This window comes from Oryctolagus cuniculus, chromosome 7 (assembly GCF_964237555.1).
Source record: "Oryctolagus cuniculus chromosome 7, mOryCun1.1, whole genome shotgun sequence".
Lineage (NCBI taxonomy): Eukaryota > Metazoa > Chordata > Mammalia > Lagomorpha > Leporidae > Oryctolagus > Oryctolagus cuniculus.
Genome location: NC_091438.1, coordinates 125,133,783 through 125,152,622, shown reverse-complemented (window position 1 = coordinate 125,152,622; position 18,840 = coordinate 125,133,783). Strand labels below are relative to the sequence as shown.

The 18,840-nt window shown below is 61.6% G+C and overlaps 1 protein-coding gene across 3 annotated transcripts in view; it reads right to left on the bottom strand.

Moving 5' to 3' along the window:
• Positions 1 to 1,896: 1,896 nt before the first annotated feature.
• Positions 1,897 to 18,840, bottom strand: part of TRABD2B (TraB domain containing 2B) — a 206,887-nt gene continuing 189,943 nt past the window's right edge. For 2 of the 3 annotated variants that reach the window (XM_051856489.2, XM_051856487.2), the window contains 3 exons: positions 16,016 to 16,106; positions 12,698 to 12,967; positions 1,897 to 6,673 (listed from right to left, as the gene is read on the bottom strand). In XM_051856489.2, the coding sequence (XP_051712449.1) occupies positions 6,451 to 6,673; positions 12,698 to 12,967; positions 16,016 to 16,106 (584 nt within the window). In that variant the 3' untranslated portion in view covers positions 1,897 to 6,450. The other variant, XM_051856488.2, reaches the window with a different exon arrangement.

Genomic DNA, 18,840 nt, shown 5'->3' with positions numbered 1-18,840 from the left:
GGGGTCTGGGAAGCCCCGCCCCTCACTCAGCCAAAGCTCCTCCCTGAGCTCCCCCTGCCCCCTGGGCCGGGCTCCTGGTTCTGTGGCTGTGCAGAGGGACCTCCCATCTGGTGTGGCTTATGGGGTGGGGGTCCCCTGGCTCCAGGGATCTCTTCTCAGCTGAGGTGGCCTGTTTCTCCACAGCGGGCTCTTTAGAGGGAGCGGCTCGGTGCAGGGACTCTGTCTGGCAGCGCAGCAGAGGTGGGCCAGGGCTCCTGGGGCTCCCGCTGCCACAGGGCTCAGGGGAGCTCCTCGGCCGCTCAGCCGCCCATCTTGCTGTACCCGAGACCCTGTTCCTGGGTCGCAGCTTCTCCTCCAGGAAGGTCAGCAACTGGGGAGCACCCAGAGGACCGCGGCCCCCAGGGCAGGTCACTGGGCCTCTGGGCAGCTGGAGGGCAGAGCCCAAGGTCCTGAAGGCAATCCCCGCCCTGGATGGGGTGGGAAGCATGACCAGGCTTCCTCGCTGCAGCTCCGGGGCTCTGTCCCATTGTGGGTGTGGCCCTGGGACATGGGAGGGGCTGGCCGTATGGAGCCCCAGTTGGGTCCTGTGGGCCTGGTGCCTGCCTGGCCCAGCCTGCAGCACAGAGGGGCTGGACGAAGGTGAGGAGAAAGGGCTGGGTGCTTTTCTACCTGGGTTCCAGTCCTGCCTGCAGCACGTGCACGCTGTGGAAGCATGGTCAAAGCCCTTAGCCTCTCCCTGCCTCGATGACTGCATCCGTAAAATGGGGCCAAGGCAGAGCAGCTGTGAGAATTAAGTGATTTGATACCTGTGACACCGAGACCACCGATGGGCACCTCCAGGTGCTCAGAAGACCGGAGCTCCCCGCTGCGATGTTGCCGGTAGCCTTTGTCTGGGGTGCAGCCACACACCCCATCTTCCACGGCCAACGAGTGGTCTGGTGAAGACGGCTGGGGTTTTAGAAACAGAGCTCTTCCACTGCAGCTCTCCTTGCCCCGCGTTCCAGGGACAAAGGCCGGCCCCGTGGGACTTGTAGCCCCGACGCCCCGTGCGGGCCCCAGGCAGCTCCCGCGCTGTCCTCTCCTCCACCATTCTTCCTCACGCACCCACCATCCGTGAGGCCGCTTCTAATCACTCGGCAAATTCACATCACCCTTCAATCCCATTCCTCCGTGGGCATTTTCAAGTCCCTTCGGATGGTGTGTCTACAGCGGATGCAAACCGCTGGGTGTGGGGCTGACGCGACAGAGACACACACCTGCGGTCCCGGCCCAACAGGGGGCTGATGGGACAGTTGGCCCTCCCAGCGGGGAGGGACGACTCCTGCACAGCATCTCGGAACCAACAGTGCTGGGCTGTGCAGGAGCTGTAGGAGTTTAGCAGAGCGATGAGCGGGCTGGGCAGGTCTCAGGGAGCCCTGTGTCACCCCCCGATCACTGAGGAAGTCTCAAAGCCGGCGGTGGACACTGTCCCTTCTGTCGTCTATGGAGGTCCCTTTGGCTGCAGAGGGGGTGGGGGCTGGACGGGACATAGGGGGAGGTGGCAGTGGCTCCAGTGATGGCCTGGGAGAGCAATGCGGGACATCCCCAGGTCTTGGCGTGGGAGGGAGGGCGGGCCCAGGTAGGAGCCCTGTTATAGCTCCCGGGCAGCCCCTTGCCCTCGCCTGTGGGCAGCTCAGGTGCCTGGTGAGGTGATCCCCACCTCCCTGGTATGAGGCCTCCGTAGCCGCCGGGCTGCTCTCGAGCTGCACTCCCAGATCCTGCCTGATCCTCTGCTTGGAAAATAGGCCTTCCAGTGGCTCCACTCCCCTGCCGCAGCTCTGCCCTGGAAGCAAAGGCAGTTCCCCTCCCAGCTCCCCCAAGAGGCACGCCTTCTGCACACACAAACACACCAAGCCGCGGGCTCCATAGTGTCTTTTATTAATATATTATGCTACAAAAATATTTTTGGCAAAATAACATTAATAGCATCTTTCTTTGTCTTCCATTATACTCTTAAAGAACTCTTGGTGAGAATTCACAGCGGAGACCAGAGAATACCTTCCAGATACAGTAAGATCCAAAGCTCGTGTCACACAGGGAGTCGGGGTGGGGGCCATCTGCGATCTCAGTGAGGCTTAGGTAAGGCCCAAGGCTCTGGCGAACCCTCCTCTGGCCAGGGCCGGTCCTTGTCACCAGGGACCGAGATGTCGGAGTGCTGTCGGTCCCTGGCGACTCACTGGAAACATCTGAGGCTTGGATCCTGTACTCATTCCTGCTGCAGGATGGGGGATGGAAGGGACCATCAGGGGACACTACTCTGTCGCCCTTCGGCCTACTGCACACTCCCAGCCCTACGCCAGCCTGGGGGTCCCGGGAGGAAAGCCACACGTGAGCCTGAGGAGGGGTTGCACCTCACAGCCATGGAGCCCCAGGATTGCACACGGCCTACCTACCCGCAGCCCCGGACAGCCCAGGCAGGAAATGGGGTCTCTGTTTGACAGATGGAGAACTGGGGGTCCAGAGAGGGGCCAGGACTTGCCCAAGGTCACCGAGCAGAGTGAAGCAGTATGGAAAGGCTAGGGAGAGCTGCTGCTGCCTGGAAAAGGCTGGTGGGGGGATCCCTCTGTTCTCAGGACTCCTCCCTCCCGCCGCCGCAGTCCCCCAAGCCCCCGCCCGCTTGAGGGGAGCGGGCAAGCCTGGCTGGCTTGTTGAGCAGCAGGGAGGGGCTGGCGGTGCTGGCGGGAGAGCGGGAGGCTGGACTGAGTCCTGAGCCGTACCCGCTTAGGCGGCCAGCGGGGGTGATTTTTTTGGCTGCTTGGACGGATTTTTGTAAAAATAACAACGTTCAAAGAACCTGAGCAGTACAGAGCCATCAGGGACCTAGGAAGTCATCTACACCAGTGCCCCTCCAAGACCTCCACTCTACTCCCACGTCTGCGGCGTGGGCCCCACGGCCCTGCTCGCACACCTCTGCTGACGGGCACCTTACCACCACCTTCCCACAGCTCTTGCTTGGTAGAAATGACTCCTCTGGCAGAGCTAAGCGTTGCCTCTGCTTTCTTTCCTTCATTCCTCTCTTCCTCCCCCTCTCTCTGCTTTCTTGCCTCTCTACACAGCTGTTGAGCACAACTGTGAAGTCATGTGACCCCTGCCACTCAGCTGCTCATAGTCCGATGGGGAGCAGACACACCATCAGACAGTCGCAGCTCTGGGCAGTGGGTATTGCAATAGATGCTGAAAAAACACAAGGAAATCTGACAGGCTTCCCGGAAGAGGTGCTATCCAGGTTGATCCTCAAAGGATGAGTAGCTAGGGGGATGAGAAGGGAGTTTCCAGGTTAGGGGGCAGCAGGTATGGAGCGTCCTGTCTGTTCTAGAAACACGATTCCATCTGGCCAGGCATAGGTGGGAGAGAGGAGAGACACGGCCGACGAGGCCAGCAGAGATGGACCAAGGAGGATCTAGAAGTCTAGGCTGAGGACTTCGGTTCTTACCCCAGGGCCACTGAGTACCCAACACCAGCCCTGCGAAGGGCAGGTGTGCTCACAGCCAGCACAAGCCCCTACACGTCTCCAATTCCCATCTCAGGCCCAGCGCCGCAGGGCCCTCAGCTGCCCTTGGGGCTCCCTGGCGGCCTGATTCTGCCACCTCCGCCCTGGGTGACGGGGCTCTTGCTGCCCCTACCTGCTGCAGGGACCTCAGACAGGCCACTGGAGGGAGGCCAGGAGACGAGGCTGTTCAGGGCTCTTGGCCATAGGGTCAGGGCTCCTGAGACTGGGGGCTGGGCCACGGCTGAGCTGCCAGGCCTTCACCAGCTTGGCGGTGGGCCTTGAGGTCAAGCAGCAGAGTCCCGAGGAAGGTCCACAAAGCCCTTCGAGGAGCAGGGCCACTGGGTGAGGCCAGGTGCACAGAGCATTCTGGAAGAGAGGTTGAGTGGCTGCTCCTGCAGGCTGATTCCCTGGCCTGGGACGGGAGGGCTGCAGTGCCCAGCCCCTGCCGATTCCTGTCTGTGTGCCTCTTCTCCTGGGACTTAAGTGAGCTGAGGGTACCCGCAGCCTGACCCAAAGGGATCCGTGAGCTCCATTTGGCTCCGGGTGCCTGGCACACAGTGGCTCTGCTCGCTCTTGGCATGCGCCCGTCTAATCAGCTCACGGCCTCTTGTTCTCTAAACTCTCATGTACTTGGTCGAGGGGGACTTCGGAGTCCCCAGGCTGCCCAGAGGAGGGCGATGGCAGAGACGAGGGCTGGGTCTGCCTGAAGCCAGGGCCAGGCCAGGACACTGCAGGGCGTAGCTGCTCGTCCCATCTACGTGGGCAGTGAGTTCCTGTAGGCCAAGGAAGGGGCTCAGACTCAGCCCCGGCACAGGGCCCGGCGCTGCCCGTCCTCCGCAGTTCCCTTCTGTGTTCACTGACGTTTTTGGCCCCAGGCCTGGCACAGCTCTGGGCACACGGTCAGGTGCCTGGACTGTTTACCCAAGTGCTTCATCTTTAATTAACCTCAAGCTCCCTCCCAACATGTCTCATGCCGTACTCTGCCCCAAACACAGCGGTATCTGGCCTGTGTGTTTCTAATTCCTTGACGCTTATCTCATTCGCCTCGCTCTCGACACAATCCGTTTGATGTCCAACTTCTGACTCTGTTTTCTAAGTCAGCTAAGCTCCTTCCTGCTCGGAAAGAGGAAGGCGCATCTGTGCCAAGGAGAAGCGTGCTCCAGCGCTGGCTGAGGTCAAGTTCAGTTTAGAGTGTGGTGCCCACGGGGCTGCCTGGCCCGTCTGAAGCACAGCTCCTGGCTCCTGCCAGGTCTCAGGCTCAAACACGTCCATCTGGGCTGAGCTGAAAGGAATTCAGCTGCCGGCCAGGATGCCCCAGGGGCCTCTGGCTCTCTAACGAGCTGCCTAGACTTCCAGCATCTCAGACGGGAGACAGCTACCATGCTGGGCGTGATGGCCGGGTGGCCCAGCCGCTGCCTTCCAGGAGTCCCCGTGTAGCGAGGCTGGGCGCATCCCCGGCTATGCCGCCTTGGAGAAGTGTCTTGCTTCTCTGGGCCTTACACTTGCTCTTACTGGTATTCTGATCTGTCCAGAGAGGGTTCCTGTGCGCATCCGGGTCCCAGGGAGCCATCAGTCCAGCTGCCTGGGGCCTCTGGCCCTGCAGCCACCACCCTGGGCACACAGGGTGAGGTGAGTCTCTGAGTCTCAGTCACCTGCCTGCCCCCATGTGGCCGCTCTGCCTCCCCAGGCCCCACAGCTGTCCCCAGCCCCAGCCCCAGCCTGCTTTAGCAGGGACAGCTCTCAGGAGCTCCTGGATTTGATGAGTGAGGCACGGGATAGGTGGGACCCTCAGTTGGGGGGCCTTCAGTCAGGAGGGCCAGGAATGACCAGTGAGACAGCCTGCCTGGCTGCACTGAAAAGCTAGTGCCCGCCCCTGTTTGGGCCACACCCACCTCCCTTGGAGTTGCCTGGGCAGGCAATGTGGCAGAAATGACCGTGAGGGGCTGGGTGACCTTGAGCAAGTCCCTCCTCCTCTTTGGGGATCCAGTTTCTTCATCTGTGAAACGGGGCTGACCACACCGCACAGATCTCGAGTGACGATGTGAGTGTGCAAAGTGCCTGCCCTGCTGCAGGCTTGGGACACACGGTGGCTCTCCTCACCGCTAGGACAATGCCACTCCTAGAGCCCATGTCCCTGTGCCGGTCCTTCTGTGCCCACACCTGTGCTGTGGCCCAGCTCACCCCGCGTAGCTGGGACTTCAACAGCTTCCCAGGGGTGCGTGCCGGACCCAGGACACCAAATCAGGGAGGGGCTGGCCTCGGGCAGCCCCTCAGGGCCCACTGTCTTTGGCTTTCAGCTGGTTCATCTGCCATTTGGTTGGGGCTACCTTCCCCCTGCCCCGCCCCCACCCCAGGCCCTTGGAGGTTCACAGACACTCAGGGGGTCCAAAATAGCAGCATTCTCTTTCCTAAACCCCTCCCCAGGCCTGGGACGTGCCCTTCCAGGGCAGGGGAGCAGGTGGGTGTTCACACCGCCAGCTCCCACATCCAGCTTCACAAAAGCTAAGCCTGTCTGCCTGCCCCTCTCTCGGAGCACCCCATGGTGGGAGAAGCCAAACCCGGACCCAGGGGCCCCAGGCGAGGCGATGAGGGAGCGAGCTGAGTTCAAAGCCATGGTCCACATGGGGCCACAGACGTGCTGGGTTGGCATTGCGGCTAATTCAGGGGTTATGACATAGGCCACATAGAAATAGCTTTATCGGTAGAATAAATACATTTTTCTTTTTTAATATGGACACATATTTTACAAGAGAGCCCCATAGCACTATGGGAAATTAAGATCCTTCTACAAAAAAGAAGATGTAACTCGGGCACGATAAAGCTCTAGTGTTCTAGCCAATCCCGTCAGCTGCTCAGCTGCCCGTGCAGGGCTGGTGCCCCCTGGGGGGGGGCGGGGGCCGGGTGGCATGGGGTGGCCGAGGTCAGGAGGGCCCGAGGCTGTGCAGCAGGAAGGGGGCCGCCAGGGCGGCCGCGAAAGTAGGGAGGAGCCCAGGGGCGGGACGAGGGTGGCTGGGCGCGGAGCTGCTGGCCGGGCCTGGCGGCGGGTCCTGCTGCTGGAGCTGCTCAGACGGCTGGAAGGGCGGCTTGGCAGTCCCGGAGCTGTGGGTGGGCTCGAGGGGCAGCGGGGGCGGCGAGGCGGTGGTGCTGGGCGGGAGGAGACACAGGGCAGAGTGACCGTCAGCAGCGGTGACCTGGGCACAGGCCTGGGGGCTCACGCCTGACCGGACAGCCCTTTTTTTTTCTTTTTTAATAAAATGGGGAGGGCACCAGGTGCTTGGGCAAGGGCAGGTGAGTGGCCCGGGGTGGGTGAGCGGCTTGGGGCCACCGGGACAGGCTGGCTGAGCTCTGCCCTCCTGTTCCAGGCCCTGGGGCTCAGGCTTCTAATGTGGTCACCCTGGGGGCAGGTCCTGGGCAGGAGGAGCTGCAGGGAGGAGATAACTCGGTGACGGCATTCTCACCGCTGTCTATGCAGCCTGGACCTGCCACTCTCCCCTCCCCGGCTGCTGAGATAAATGGAACAAAAGAAACAGCTCTCATTCCTTCTCAGCCCTCCTCGCTGGAACCACCCTGCTTTGGGGGTGCACGGGGAGCCCAGAGCCTGGGTTTGGGGCTCCCTCTCAGCAGATGAGCTAACTGGGGCTCGGAGGGGCCACCTGGGAGCCAGGGTGCGGAAGAAAGGGCAGGTGCCCGCACGAGGCAGGTGCCCTGGGGCCCAGCCCACTGGGCTGAACTGCAGGGCAAGCAAAGATGCAGCTCTCCTTGAGATTTTAAAAACAGAATCCAGGGGCCAGCATCGTGGCGCAGCAGGTTAAACTGCAGCCTGTGGTGCCGGCATCCTGTATCAGAGCTCCAGTTTGAGTCCCGGCTGCTCTGCTCCCCGTCCAGCTTCCTGCTGATGCACCTGGGAAAGTAGTGAATGACGGTGCAAGTGCTTGAGCCCCTGCCACCTACGTGGGACACATAGAGACCAGGATGGAGTTCCTGGCTCTTGTCTTTGTCCTGGCCCAGCATCAGCCACTGCAGCCATTTGAGGAGTGATGAGTGAATGGCATATGGAAGATCTCTCTCCCTCTCTCTAGCTCTGCCTTTGAAATAAATAAATCTTTTTTTTTTTTTTTTTTTTTTTTTTAAAGCAGAAGTCAGTTGGGGAGGTAAGGGTGGGATTCTTGGCCCCAGAAAGCTGGGCATGGCAGACAGGGCCCTCGGCCCCTGGGAAGGCAGGAGCCTGCTCCAGCTGGTGTGTGCTGTGCCGCTGGCTTGCTGGGTGACTTAGGACAAGCACTGCTCTCAGGGCTTCAGTTTCCCTGTCCACACACTGAGGTCAGAACCACCCACTGACTTCAAGTTGCTTTCCAGCGGTGGCAGCAGAAGCCAAGGTGCGACCCTGGGCAGAAGCCCAAGGCAGAAAGCAGAGCACAGAAGGCCAGTGCCTGTGGCAGCGTCGGCACAACCGCAGAAGGCCCTCCTGGAGCAGGGCTGAACTGGAGCCAAGCGGATCCCTAAGAGCTGTTGGGGGCCAGCCCCAGGCCTCAGCTTTCATACCAAGGCACGGGGCAGTGGGCTATGCCCTATGGGGTCTCCTTACGGAGCTTCAAGGAGAGGCACGGGAGACCAGGCTTGGGGTGCCCAGCGCCTGGGGACAGGGCTGTGCTGCCTGGGGGTGGAGCCCTGGATGTGACTGGGCGGCAGGGAACGTCCTGTAATCCCAGTCTGGGCCTCTGCATCTCTGAGCCAACAGGTCAGAGGGAGGCAGAGATCCAGAGAGGCCGACTGGCTGCAGCCTGGCCTCCAGATATCCAGAGCCCTGCACACCTTCTCGTATCTTCCTCCAGGCTGGGAAGGTCTCCACCGTTCCCTGATCCTTTCTGGGGCACAGGCAGACAGCTTCCGTCCCTGGGGCTCTCCCTGGGGCTGAGGCAGTTTCTCTGTGCTGGGACTCCGTACTGGACAGCTGTCTGTCCTGCTGTGACCCGAGACTCTTCCTGCTCCTGTCCTGCATGGGCACTAACCATGGAGCTGCACAACTAGTCTGGGTCCAGCATGGTCCTGCCAGGCCGGGGAGCTCACAGCACCCACCCAGGGTAGGGGTGGGGACCGGAGGATCTCAGATCACACGATGACAGTCAAAGACATCAACATCAGTGACAACTGACAGTGTCACTGGACACCTCGGTGCGCTCCAAGCTTTGTCTCCATTGCTAAGTCCCCAAGTGTGTACAAGGAGAGTCTGGGATTTGAACCCTGTTCTGCTACATTTGTGCTTTTATTCACTGAACGCCTCTCTCTCTGGTTTCTTATCTTCTGCCTCTATTCAGATGGGGGCCTGGCCTCACACAGGAGCCTTGAGCATCTGAGGAGGAGGCGGGGAGGTGCTCGGAGGCACTGGGGCTGGCCAGCTCCAGCAGGAAGGACCGGCAGGCAGGAGGTGGGCAGGGCCCTTCCCTGGGGGACACGGTGTTTCCACTCCTCCTGGGGGCTGCTCGAACCTCAGCAGAGATGAGCTGGGACACGTGTGTCCTGGGCTCCTGCCCTTGTCTGCTGGCACTCCCCAAGGCTCTGCATCCATCACATACGGATGTCACCTCTGTCCCTTGCACTTAGGAGATCCTCGCTTCCCTACCCTGTCCATAATCCCTGTCCTTCCAGTACTGATGGACCAGCCTCTGCCCCCTTCTTATGTTCCTCAACCCCCACCCCCACCACGTCCTCCCACACCTGAGAGTGCCAGCCGGGGACTGGGAGAGCAGGAGCCGGCCTGAGCCCAGAGCTCGCTCAAGGCTCTGACTGCACAGTGGGAGACACCGACAGATGGGCCGGTCACATCCCGTGCTGCACGGGAATGGCCTCTGCCCTGCTTAGCCCCTGGCCCCTTGCTGCCCTGCTGTCCCCCGCCCTGGCTCTCAGATGAGAGGGTTCCCTAAGGATGCGCTGCCCCTGTGTAGCCATCCGTGAACCCAGCCTGGGCTCTTTTCATGGGGCCCCATAAATCCTCCTGCCACGGGCTGCTGCTTCTCTAAACTTCCTCCGCTGTGTTTACATCGTGGGTAATGAGGGGCGAGAGGAGGCCGGCCTGCTCCACGTGGGGGCCCGGCCAGCCACTGGCAGCCTGCACCCTCCCCCAGCACTCCCAAGCCCCCAACAAGGCCTGGGGCAGCCCCAGCAGTGCAGACAGCGCTGGTCCCCAGGGCCTCCCAGTGAGGACCTGCAGTCAGGGTGATTGTGCAGGCACAGGGGCACCCAGGTGGGCTGCAGGGAGGAAGGGGCAGTTACCCGATGGTCATCGATGAATGTGGCCTCTGTGTTAGACAGCCCTGGACGGCATTCGGGCTCCATGACCCTATGTGGTCTCAGGCAAGCCACCTGGCCTGGCAGGGGTATGGAACCAGCTACCTCCCCTGATTCTGGTCAGGACTGGGGACACCATTGAAGTGAATGCCTGGCATACAAAGAGCTTGACAAATGTCTACTTGCACCCCACCCTGAGCAGAGAGGGAAAGGTGTGCAGGAGGCCAGGGCATGGCCTGTGGCAGGTGGCAGCCCCGGGAGGATGAGGTGGGCAATCCCCGGGAGAGAAGGGGTGGGGGAAGGAGAGGGGGGCTCTGCCTGGGGTTGGGGGACCTTTCCCACCGGGGGGCGGGGGACACTGCAGGGTCTCCAATTGAGGAGGGGCAACGGCCAAGGGCAAGACTCGGGTCAGGACACCCCACGGGAGTCCGGGTTGCAGGATCACAAGCAGAAGATGCGCTGGGAAGGAGACGGGGGTGGGGTGAGGAGCTCCCATGTGCTTCACTCCCCAGGGGCCTGCAGTGGTGAAGCTAGGCCAGGCCGCTGGACTAAGTGCCTGTCCTCCCCAGGGAGACCGAGGAGCAGACAGCACTGGACGAAAGATGCCCCAAGGAAGACGATGCTGTTGGAAGGGTTACAAGTGGGCCCTGCTCCCAGACAGCGCTTCTCGCTTGCTCTCTCGGGAGACTGGCAACGTGGGGATCCCGGGCCTCTGGGGCCATCAGAGCCTGCTTCCGTAAGCAGCAGGCAGGGGTTTCCAACCAACGGACTGCTCGTCGGTGGAAACTGGCTCTCCAACCCAAGCAGACGCGGGAGAGTTAGCCAAGCACAATTTACCTGCTGGGATGGAGAAGGCGCTCCCCTCTCGCCAAAGAAAAGCTGCTCTTTTCTGCCGAAGCTGGGCTCTGTGCTTCAGAGCTTCGTGTTGCAGAAAGGAAACCGTTTGGAGTCATTTGCCGAAATTTACCTTTCAGACGTGGTTAGGGGCCAGGGCCCGTGGCCGGAGCTGACAAGCCCAGCCTCTGTGCGCTGCGGGCTGGACCTGCCGCTGGCAGGGTTTCTCGCAGACCCTGGGCAAGGCGATCAGGGCTCTGAGTGGCCAGCCTAAGGGGGGTCCCGAGGGCTGTTCGGCCATTCCTTCACCCTGCCCTACCGCCGCAAGGAGGCGCTCTCGCTCCCAGCTAGAAGGGGGGCGGTCCATGCTGGGTGCCTGACCCAAATGCGTCACAGCCAATGTATCTATGGCGATGCCTCCTGCTTGGGCAGGGCCAGCCAGGGCGCTGCAGAAGTTCATTTCCTGGTAACCCAAGTCAGGCTTTTGGAAGTCAACACCCATGGGCTCCCCGGGCTGGACTTCCTCAGAGTGTAGAGCCCACCCTTCAGGACAGTGGGTGGGGCCGTGTCAACCTCTGTTAACTGCTCAGTTACCTCCACACCAATTAGAAAGTGCGAATGGGGGCCCTTGCTTGCTCGTAGGGTCCTGAACAAACTCCCCTCCTAGGGACCTTGGCTCACCACCCAGAAACTCAAGATTGGGTCAGCGTTTCGCACAGCTGCTCAGGTACGCCCTCGAGAATAGCTGCCCTGGCCCCCGCCCTGCAGATTCTGATTCGTGGGGTCTGTGGTGGGGCCCGGGGATTTCCTTCTTGGACAAGTACCCCAGGTGATTCTCTTCGAGGTTGCTGATGGATCTGAAGGGCCCACATGGAGACTCTGAGACTCCTGGGCCCACAGCAGGGAGCGCCATGTCCAGCACTGGGTTACTGCAGTTGGAAGGACTCTATCCCTCCTTGGGACACCCTGGTGCCCAGGTCACACTGTTCCCAGATATGGGAGTTCCTGCCGCACAGCGGTATCTGCTCTGTATCGAAAGCACAGGTGGAGTTTGCAGGAAACAACTTGGTGACAGGCAGGCTGTGGGGTTGGGGGTGCAGGTGGCGGGAGAGACATCCAGGAAGAGGATGGAGGGGTCTTAGCAAGGCAGGTGGGCTTCTGCACCCGGCCACTTTCAACAAGGTTCATCACGAGTTCTGCATTTGTTCCTGAGACCAAGGGCATCAAGTACCATCTAGCAGGTCGGGGTCCCCCTGCGGCCTCCTGCCGGGCACTGATCCCACAGGCCCCCCAGGCACAGGGAGCTCACACCATTTAGGCATAGCCAGCCTATTGCAGTCTCTCCTGGTGTCACCTCTAGTCCATGGCAAATGGAGCCCACCAGGTGTGTCCTTGGAAAGCTGAGTGCAAAGCAGATCCTGGCCAGCAAAGTACCTGCCTTTCCTAATAGAAGTTTCTGTCTCCTTCATTTTTAAATTATTTTTAAAAAAATTTATTTGAGATGCAGAGGGAGAGAGGGAGGGAGAGAGTGCGAGTGAGCTCATCTGCTTGGTTTTAGCCCCAAATGCCTACAACAGCCAGGGCTGAGCCAGGTTGCAGTTAAGAGGTTGGAACTAAATCTGGGTCTCACCTTGAGTGGCAGGGACCCACGCACGTAAGCCATCACCTGCTGCCTACCAAGGTGCACGTCAGTGGGAAGCTGGGGTCAGCAGCAGAGCCGGGACTCGAAGCCACGGGCTCTGCTGTGGGATGCAGCCGTCCAGGGGGTGGCTTCACAGCTAGGCCAAGCACCTGCCCCAGCTTCCTCATCTCTGAAATGTGGACAACTGGGCTTGCCCTGCCATGAGGACATAAAGCAAACAGGATGAGAGTGTGCTCTAAGAACCCCACAGATGACCAGAGGCCCTCGGGGATGGCAGAGAGCAGATCTTGGCTTCTGCTGGGTCCCTGTAGGCCACACCAGCTCAGAGCAGGCCTTGCCTGGCAACAGTGCCTGGCCATGGCGGCTGCCGGTGGTTCCCAGATGCAGCTGCCCCTCCCCCAGCTCACCTGTCCTCGAGGCGGACCCAGAGGTCATTGAACTGCCGTGGCCGCTGGTGTCTGTTGTGCCTCTTGTGCCACTTCTTCTGCCGTCCGAACTCTTCCAGCTGGCTGAGGCTGTCTGGCAGCAGGAGGTGTGGGGACAGGGCCGGGTCCTCCTCCTCAGCAGGGGCTGTAGGGGTCACGGAGGCCGCCGAGGAGACGGCTGCAGTGGGGGTCACTGGGGCTGGGCTCGCTGAGGTCCCCTCTGGAAGGGGTGCAGGGCTCCCGGCGGCAGGGCTGCAGAGGGGCGAGGGGACAGCGTGTGAGGCACACGTGTGGGAGCGATGAGGAGGGTGACTCGGTGGGGAGGTCGTCACAACCAGAGACCAGATAAGGGTGCCCTGCTGGCCGGCCTGAGCCTCTGCCCGGTGCTGCCACGCCCTCTTCCATGGCTTAGTCAGGGACTCCCTACGGAGCACCGCCCTGCAGCGGGGACAGGATCACAGCACACACGACCCTCCGGGCGTGCTTCCTGAAGACCAAGTCAGAATGGAACACGGGGGATGCCGGAGGGCAAGGACTGCTCAGGAGATGGGAGAGCACGGGTGGGGGTGCTGCTTGGGGCAGGGGTGGGGGCTCGCCAGAAGCCCACCTTTTCATTACACCTAGCAGGTGTGCCATTTGTTTAGGAGCCATTTGTCTTATTACAACAGTTACGAATCTAACAGCACCTGCTGGGTCCCAACACCAAACACAGGGGAGCCCAGACAAGGAGGAAGCGAGGCGGCAAAGCCTGGGGCTGTTCTCTGGGGCACTGGAGATCTTGGTTAGGGTCTAATTTATTCAACCATCCTGGCCAAAGGGGCTGTAGGGGAGCTACCTAAGTTTGCTGTGACTCAGTCTTTCGTTCTATGAAATGGGCGGGGGGGGGGTGTCTCCCAGGCAGTGCCTCACTGGGAGCCGCGTAAGCGCTGTGTAGGCGGATGCAGGCGAAACACGTAGGAGAGTGCCTGGCAGCGGGGAGCAGCCGAGCAGCTCACAGGCCGAGCGCTGCTGGCCGTGGTCTCAGCCCAGCAGCCTCGCTGCCCTCAGTGCCTATCGACCGTGCACCTGCCAGCAGAGGCAGGAGCAGGTGAAGCAGTCAGTGCTGAGCAGCAGGGTTCGCATCCCGGCCCTGCCACTCACAGGTGGCGTGGCCATGGGCAAGTTATCGGCCGTCTGGAGCAGTCGTCAGCTGCACCACGGTGGCAACACTGCTGCCTGCCTCTCAGGGGACGTCCCGAGGACGAATGAGATGAAGTCTCCATACAGGGCCTGGCTCACCGCAGGCACAGCAGCCCGGCTGCAAGGCAGACACTCCCGCGTCACCCAGCCGTGTCTGTGGCACTCGGGCTCTGCACAGAGGGCTGTGCCTCCACCTCCCTGTCTGCATTTCTCCTCTTAATTCCCTCCCATCCACGGCCCCCACGGAATTCTTTCTGGGAACAACGGGCTCTGGGAGAAGACTGCGAGTGGCCTCAAACTGTGCTTGGGTGGGCAGCCCACCCCGGGAGGCCATGCCCGAGACAGGAAGCAGCCCATCTGACCCGCCATTCTCGTACTGCACGGTGGGTGAGAGGCTTCTCTCTGGAGGAAAGAAGGCCATCAACTCGGCCCCCGCGGCAGCCCCCAGATTCCCGGGACCCAGGCTGCTGGGAGATGCTGCAGCTGTCAGGGAGCTAATTCAAAACGGGCCGACAAAGAGAGAGAGCTCCAAGGAGCACCTGTGGCCGGGGATGCTCTCACTGTGGCGGCCTCCTGGCTGTCCCCCCGCCTCCGCCCTGTGCAGGGGACTGAGGCTGGGTGGGGGTCCTGGCAGCAGAGCCCATGCAGCAGGAGCGCCTGGGCTCCCACGTGAACAGGAAGCTCCCAGCCCTGCCAGCCTCCCCTGCCCTGGCCAGGACAGACACAGAGTGATGGGGTAGGCTGAGGGGAGAGAAGAGGAACTGAGGTTACCCTGGAACCCGCACCCTTCAAACGCATGCCTGCCTCTGGCCCCCATACCAACTGCTTTGGGCTGGGCTCCAACGGTGCAGGCTGGCAGAGCAGTCCTGGCGGCCTGACTCAGGGGACAAGAGGAAGGAGACCAGGCTGGAGCCCCAGTGCAAGGCCGGCAATAACTCTACCAGGGCCCTGCAGCCAGGGCAGTGCCAGCTTGGGGCCAGGCAGCTGGCGGGTGGCTCAGTGCTCCGGGTGACTCCAGAAAGTCCTGCCTTTCTCTAGGTGGCCCTGGCCTCGTCTCGGAAGATCAGGGTCTCAGGCATTTCTGAGCAGGAACAAAGAGTGGTCAGGATCTCAGGGAAGCCCTAGAGCCAGGCGGCCACTTAGATGAGCTGGGTGTCTTTTTGCAAGTGACTCCACCTCTCTGGGCTCAGATAGGGATGTGACGTCCCCCTGCTCTGGGTTGTGGTGAGGACTGCATGAGTGACCAGCGCTCACAGCCCGGCCCACGGCCAGCAGTCAGGATTGGCTACGAGGATTCAGGCTGCTTTGGGACTCTCGGAGTCTCGTGAGGTCAGGGACGGGGCAGAGGTCACTCTGTGGCTGCCCTGTGGGTTGGTAAAGAAGGTCTCCAGGTAAAGGCTGGAGCAGGCACTGAGTCTCAGGATCTCAGCCTTGACCTCCAGGGCTGCCCAGGACCTAGGGGCCAGCTGCCGCTGACACCTCTGCTGTGCCCAGGCTGGGGCTGGTGCTGTGGGCCCACAGAAGGGTGAAGCTGGTCCTTTGCCCTTAGGCAGTGCCCCTAGGGGGGTTGTGGGTGGGGCAGGACCCCGCTGTGGGAAAGGAGAGTGGCTGGTGGTGGGCAGAGGGGTGTGCCCTGGCTGCAAGTTGAGGCTGAGGGCACGGCTGGAGGTGGCAGCAGAGGTGCCACCTGCAGTGTCAGGAGGTGAGGAGCAGGCGGGGAGGGGGCAGCAGGGCTGGTGTGGGTCTGGACACGGAGGAACGACCAGACATCCTCTGTAGTCTGGGCTGGGCACCCACCCAGTCCTCGAGGCAGTGACCCCCGAGTCATAGAGTCCTCCCACCCCTACCCACTCTCCAGTCTCTAAATCCAAAGCTGCTCTCAAATCCCAAGGCTGCTGGAATTCCCACGGCCACACCCGGCCCCACCCTGACCACTGGTCCGTGGTGCACCGTGTCTCACTCCCATCACCCCTGCAGCCCAGGCCTCCACCCTTGGCAGCTTGGTCATGAGTTGTGTCTCCACGAGGCCTGTTTCGCCTGCTTTTCCGAGCTCTCCCCTGCGGGCCTGGGCAGAAAGGCAGGGGGCAGCCCGTCACCGCTGGTCCTGAGACGACCGCTTACCTGAGGATAGCCTGCCCCGCGGGGGTGTGGTCCACCTCCAGCCCTGCCTGCCGCAGGACATCGATGACGGTGTTGTTCCCCAGAAAGTGACCTGAAACACAGGGACAGGGCAGGCTCAGCCACCAGCCACCAGAGACAGCTTCGGGCAATCCCCAGGGCTTGCCTCTGCACCAGCGACCCACACCGAAGTCGAGGGCCCAGACTCCCTGAGAGGTAGTATGGCTCAGTGGGTAGCGCGTGGTTCTGGAGTTAACCCTGCCTGGGTCCAAATGCTGGCTCTGTTGCTAACAGGCTGCACCTCTCCACGCCTGTTTTCTCATCTGGACAGTGGGAGCGATCGCGGTTAGCAGCTGCCAGTGTTGTGACAATTACAGGCAACAGCGCCTGGGGGTGGTAAGGGCTCCCAAGTGCTTCTGGGTATGCCCCTGCTTCAGGCATTAGCCAATCCCAGCCCCCGACTGTCCAGTGGGGCAGCTGCCAGCAGGCATGCAAGGGTCAGCTCCAAGGTCTACGGCTCCTCTTTGTAAAATGCCTTCCTCCCTTAGCTGGGGTGTTCACAGGTGTTCGTGTTGCTCACTGTCTATTCAACCTTTAGGGAGCACACAGGGTATCCCAGGCCCAGGGAGCCTCTGAGGACTTGCCAAGGTGTAAGATCTCAGTGGGGGAGACCACCCAAATCCCTCTGACTGCAGGGCCCAGCGCTGGCAGAGGCCTTGGGGAGGTAGAACTCAGAACAGAGCCCTCCAGGGGCGGGTCACTCAGCGGACACTTACGGTGCACTTGCTCTGCAGCCAGCTCTGCCCTAGGCATGGATACAGAGAGGCACAGTGTAGCACAAAGCCTCAGAGGCGGGGTAGCAGGGGGCGAGGAAGGATCCCCAGGGGGTGGGGTGCTGTGGATGTTGAATGCCCTGGGACACCCCTGTGCAGCCCCAGGCCTCAGTCTCCCCACCTGTTCAATGTGAGCAGGGTGTGGGTGGTCAGGTATCTGTCCAGGGCCCTACTCACAGGGACAGCCCTCTCCCCTCCTGCTCACCACGCACCCCGGAATCTTGGGGGAACCGCTGCACCTTCACTCTGATTGCCTGTGAAGGGTGGTGACAGGAAGCCAGAGATCAGCGTGCTGACAGCCTGGGAGGTCCAGGAGAACGGGAAGTGGAGGAGCTGTCTGGGGGCAGAGACTCAGTGGGGAGCCAGGCTGGAGTCACAGGGGCTGGGACCGAGGGGGAACCCTCCCTGCAGCCCTCCACCCGCAAGCCTGCGCTCCTCTAGGCCGGCTTCACTCCCCCCCACCCCCCAGCCCCGAGCCCCTGAAGTTCCACCTGGAGGTCGCTAGGAGAGATCACCCGACTGCACTTGGTCCAGCATCCCCCAGACTCACTGTGAGGCCCCAGGCGCACCCACGGCCCTCTAGTGCTCTCAGGAGCGCCGGGTGTAAAAGGGAGAACAGTCACTATCAGCAGGCCCCTCAAGCTCTCGGACCCCCGGGGAGGCTCTGGTTTGCTCCAGAGGCCCTGATGAAAGAATGTTCCCTTTCCGCCCCTCCCCCCGGCCCTCCCCTGCCTATCCATCATTCACTGAACAAATACTGAGTGCCCAATGCACCGCACAGTGCGGAAGAGGTAGGGTCCTGTTCCAGGCACTCCCAGTCTGGAGAGGCAGGCTCCTGTAGCCTGGGCACTAGCTGGGATACAGACAAGCATGGGAGGTCCTGGGGCACCCAAGAGGCATCTAAGCCGTCTAGGGGCAGGCGGACGGCCTGGAGGAGGCGTTGCTAGCTGAAGAGTGGGAGGGGCCAGCTGGGTGAGGATGGGAGCCCAAGGCACGGAGCACAGAGTGTGCACAGACTAGGAAGGCAGTGGGGTTGGAGTCTCAGGCTGCCCACAGAAGGGATGTGGACAACACAGCAGCAGCAGCCGCTCCTGAGCTCGGGGTCCACACGCAAGCGGCTTCCCTGCCACCAGCCTCAGTCTTCCCTGGGTGTCAAAGGGACCCACGGCCCCCTGACTGGCTCCTGGGGGCAGCTGCACAGCCCTGACAGGGTGGAGGAGCGAGTGTCTTCTACCAGAGTGCAGTCCTGAGAGAGGGGCTGCAGCCGGCCCTGGGCTGGGCAGTAGGGACCCCTTCGCGTGTCCCCATTGCATGATGGGATCGAAGGGTGGCAGGAGCCCTGGACTGCACTCCTGCTGGAAGACAAGCGTCCCCAGACCCCAAGGTTCCTACAGCTCCAGGGACACCAGCCCAGCCTCGGGCGACAGAAGCAGCAGCAGCCACAGACTTCAGGGCTGGGCAGGCTCTTAGGTCCTGCTGGCGCTGCCATCGACGGCCTCAACCTCAAGCACTTGAGTCCAGTCAAGACCTTGACTGCTCTCCACACGAGCCTGACAGAGGACGTCACACACTGAGGCCACAGAAGTAAGTTACCAGAGCCCACTCTTCCAGATCCTGGCTGCGCCTTCTTGAAGCCACACCCACCTCCTCCTTGCACACCTCCAGGAGGCGCTGACCCCATGCTGTCTGTGCCAGAACCCATGACCCATTCCTGCTCTCTCTGTGGTCCTCTCAACACGCCCTGTCCGGGGGTGGGGGTTCCTCTTACTCACGCCCAGTACACGTGGGGGCCTGGGATCCTGGACCCCTCTATCGCTCTGCTCACATGCCAGGGACAACAAACCCCGCCCACAGCTGGTTTCAGTGGCCGCACAAGGCTGCCGCCCTTGCCTGACCCAAATGCCCAGCAGCCCACAGGACGTCTCTACCTACCCAGCCTCAGAACTGGCAAAACCCATCCCCCTTCTCTCCAGGGCTGCCCTGCTATCCAAGCCC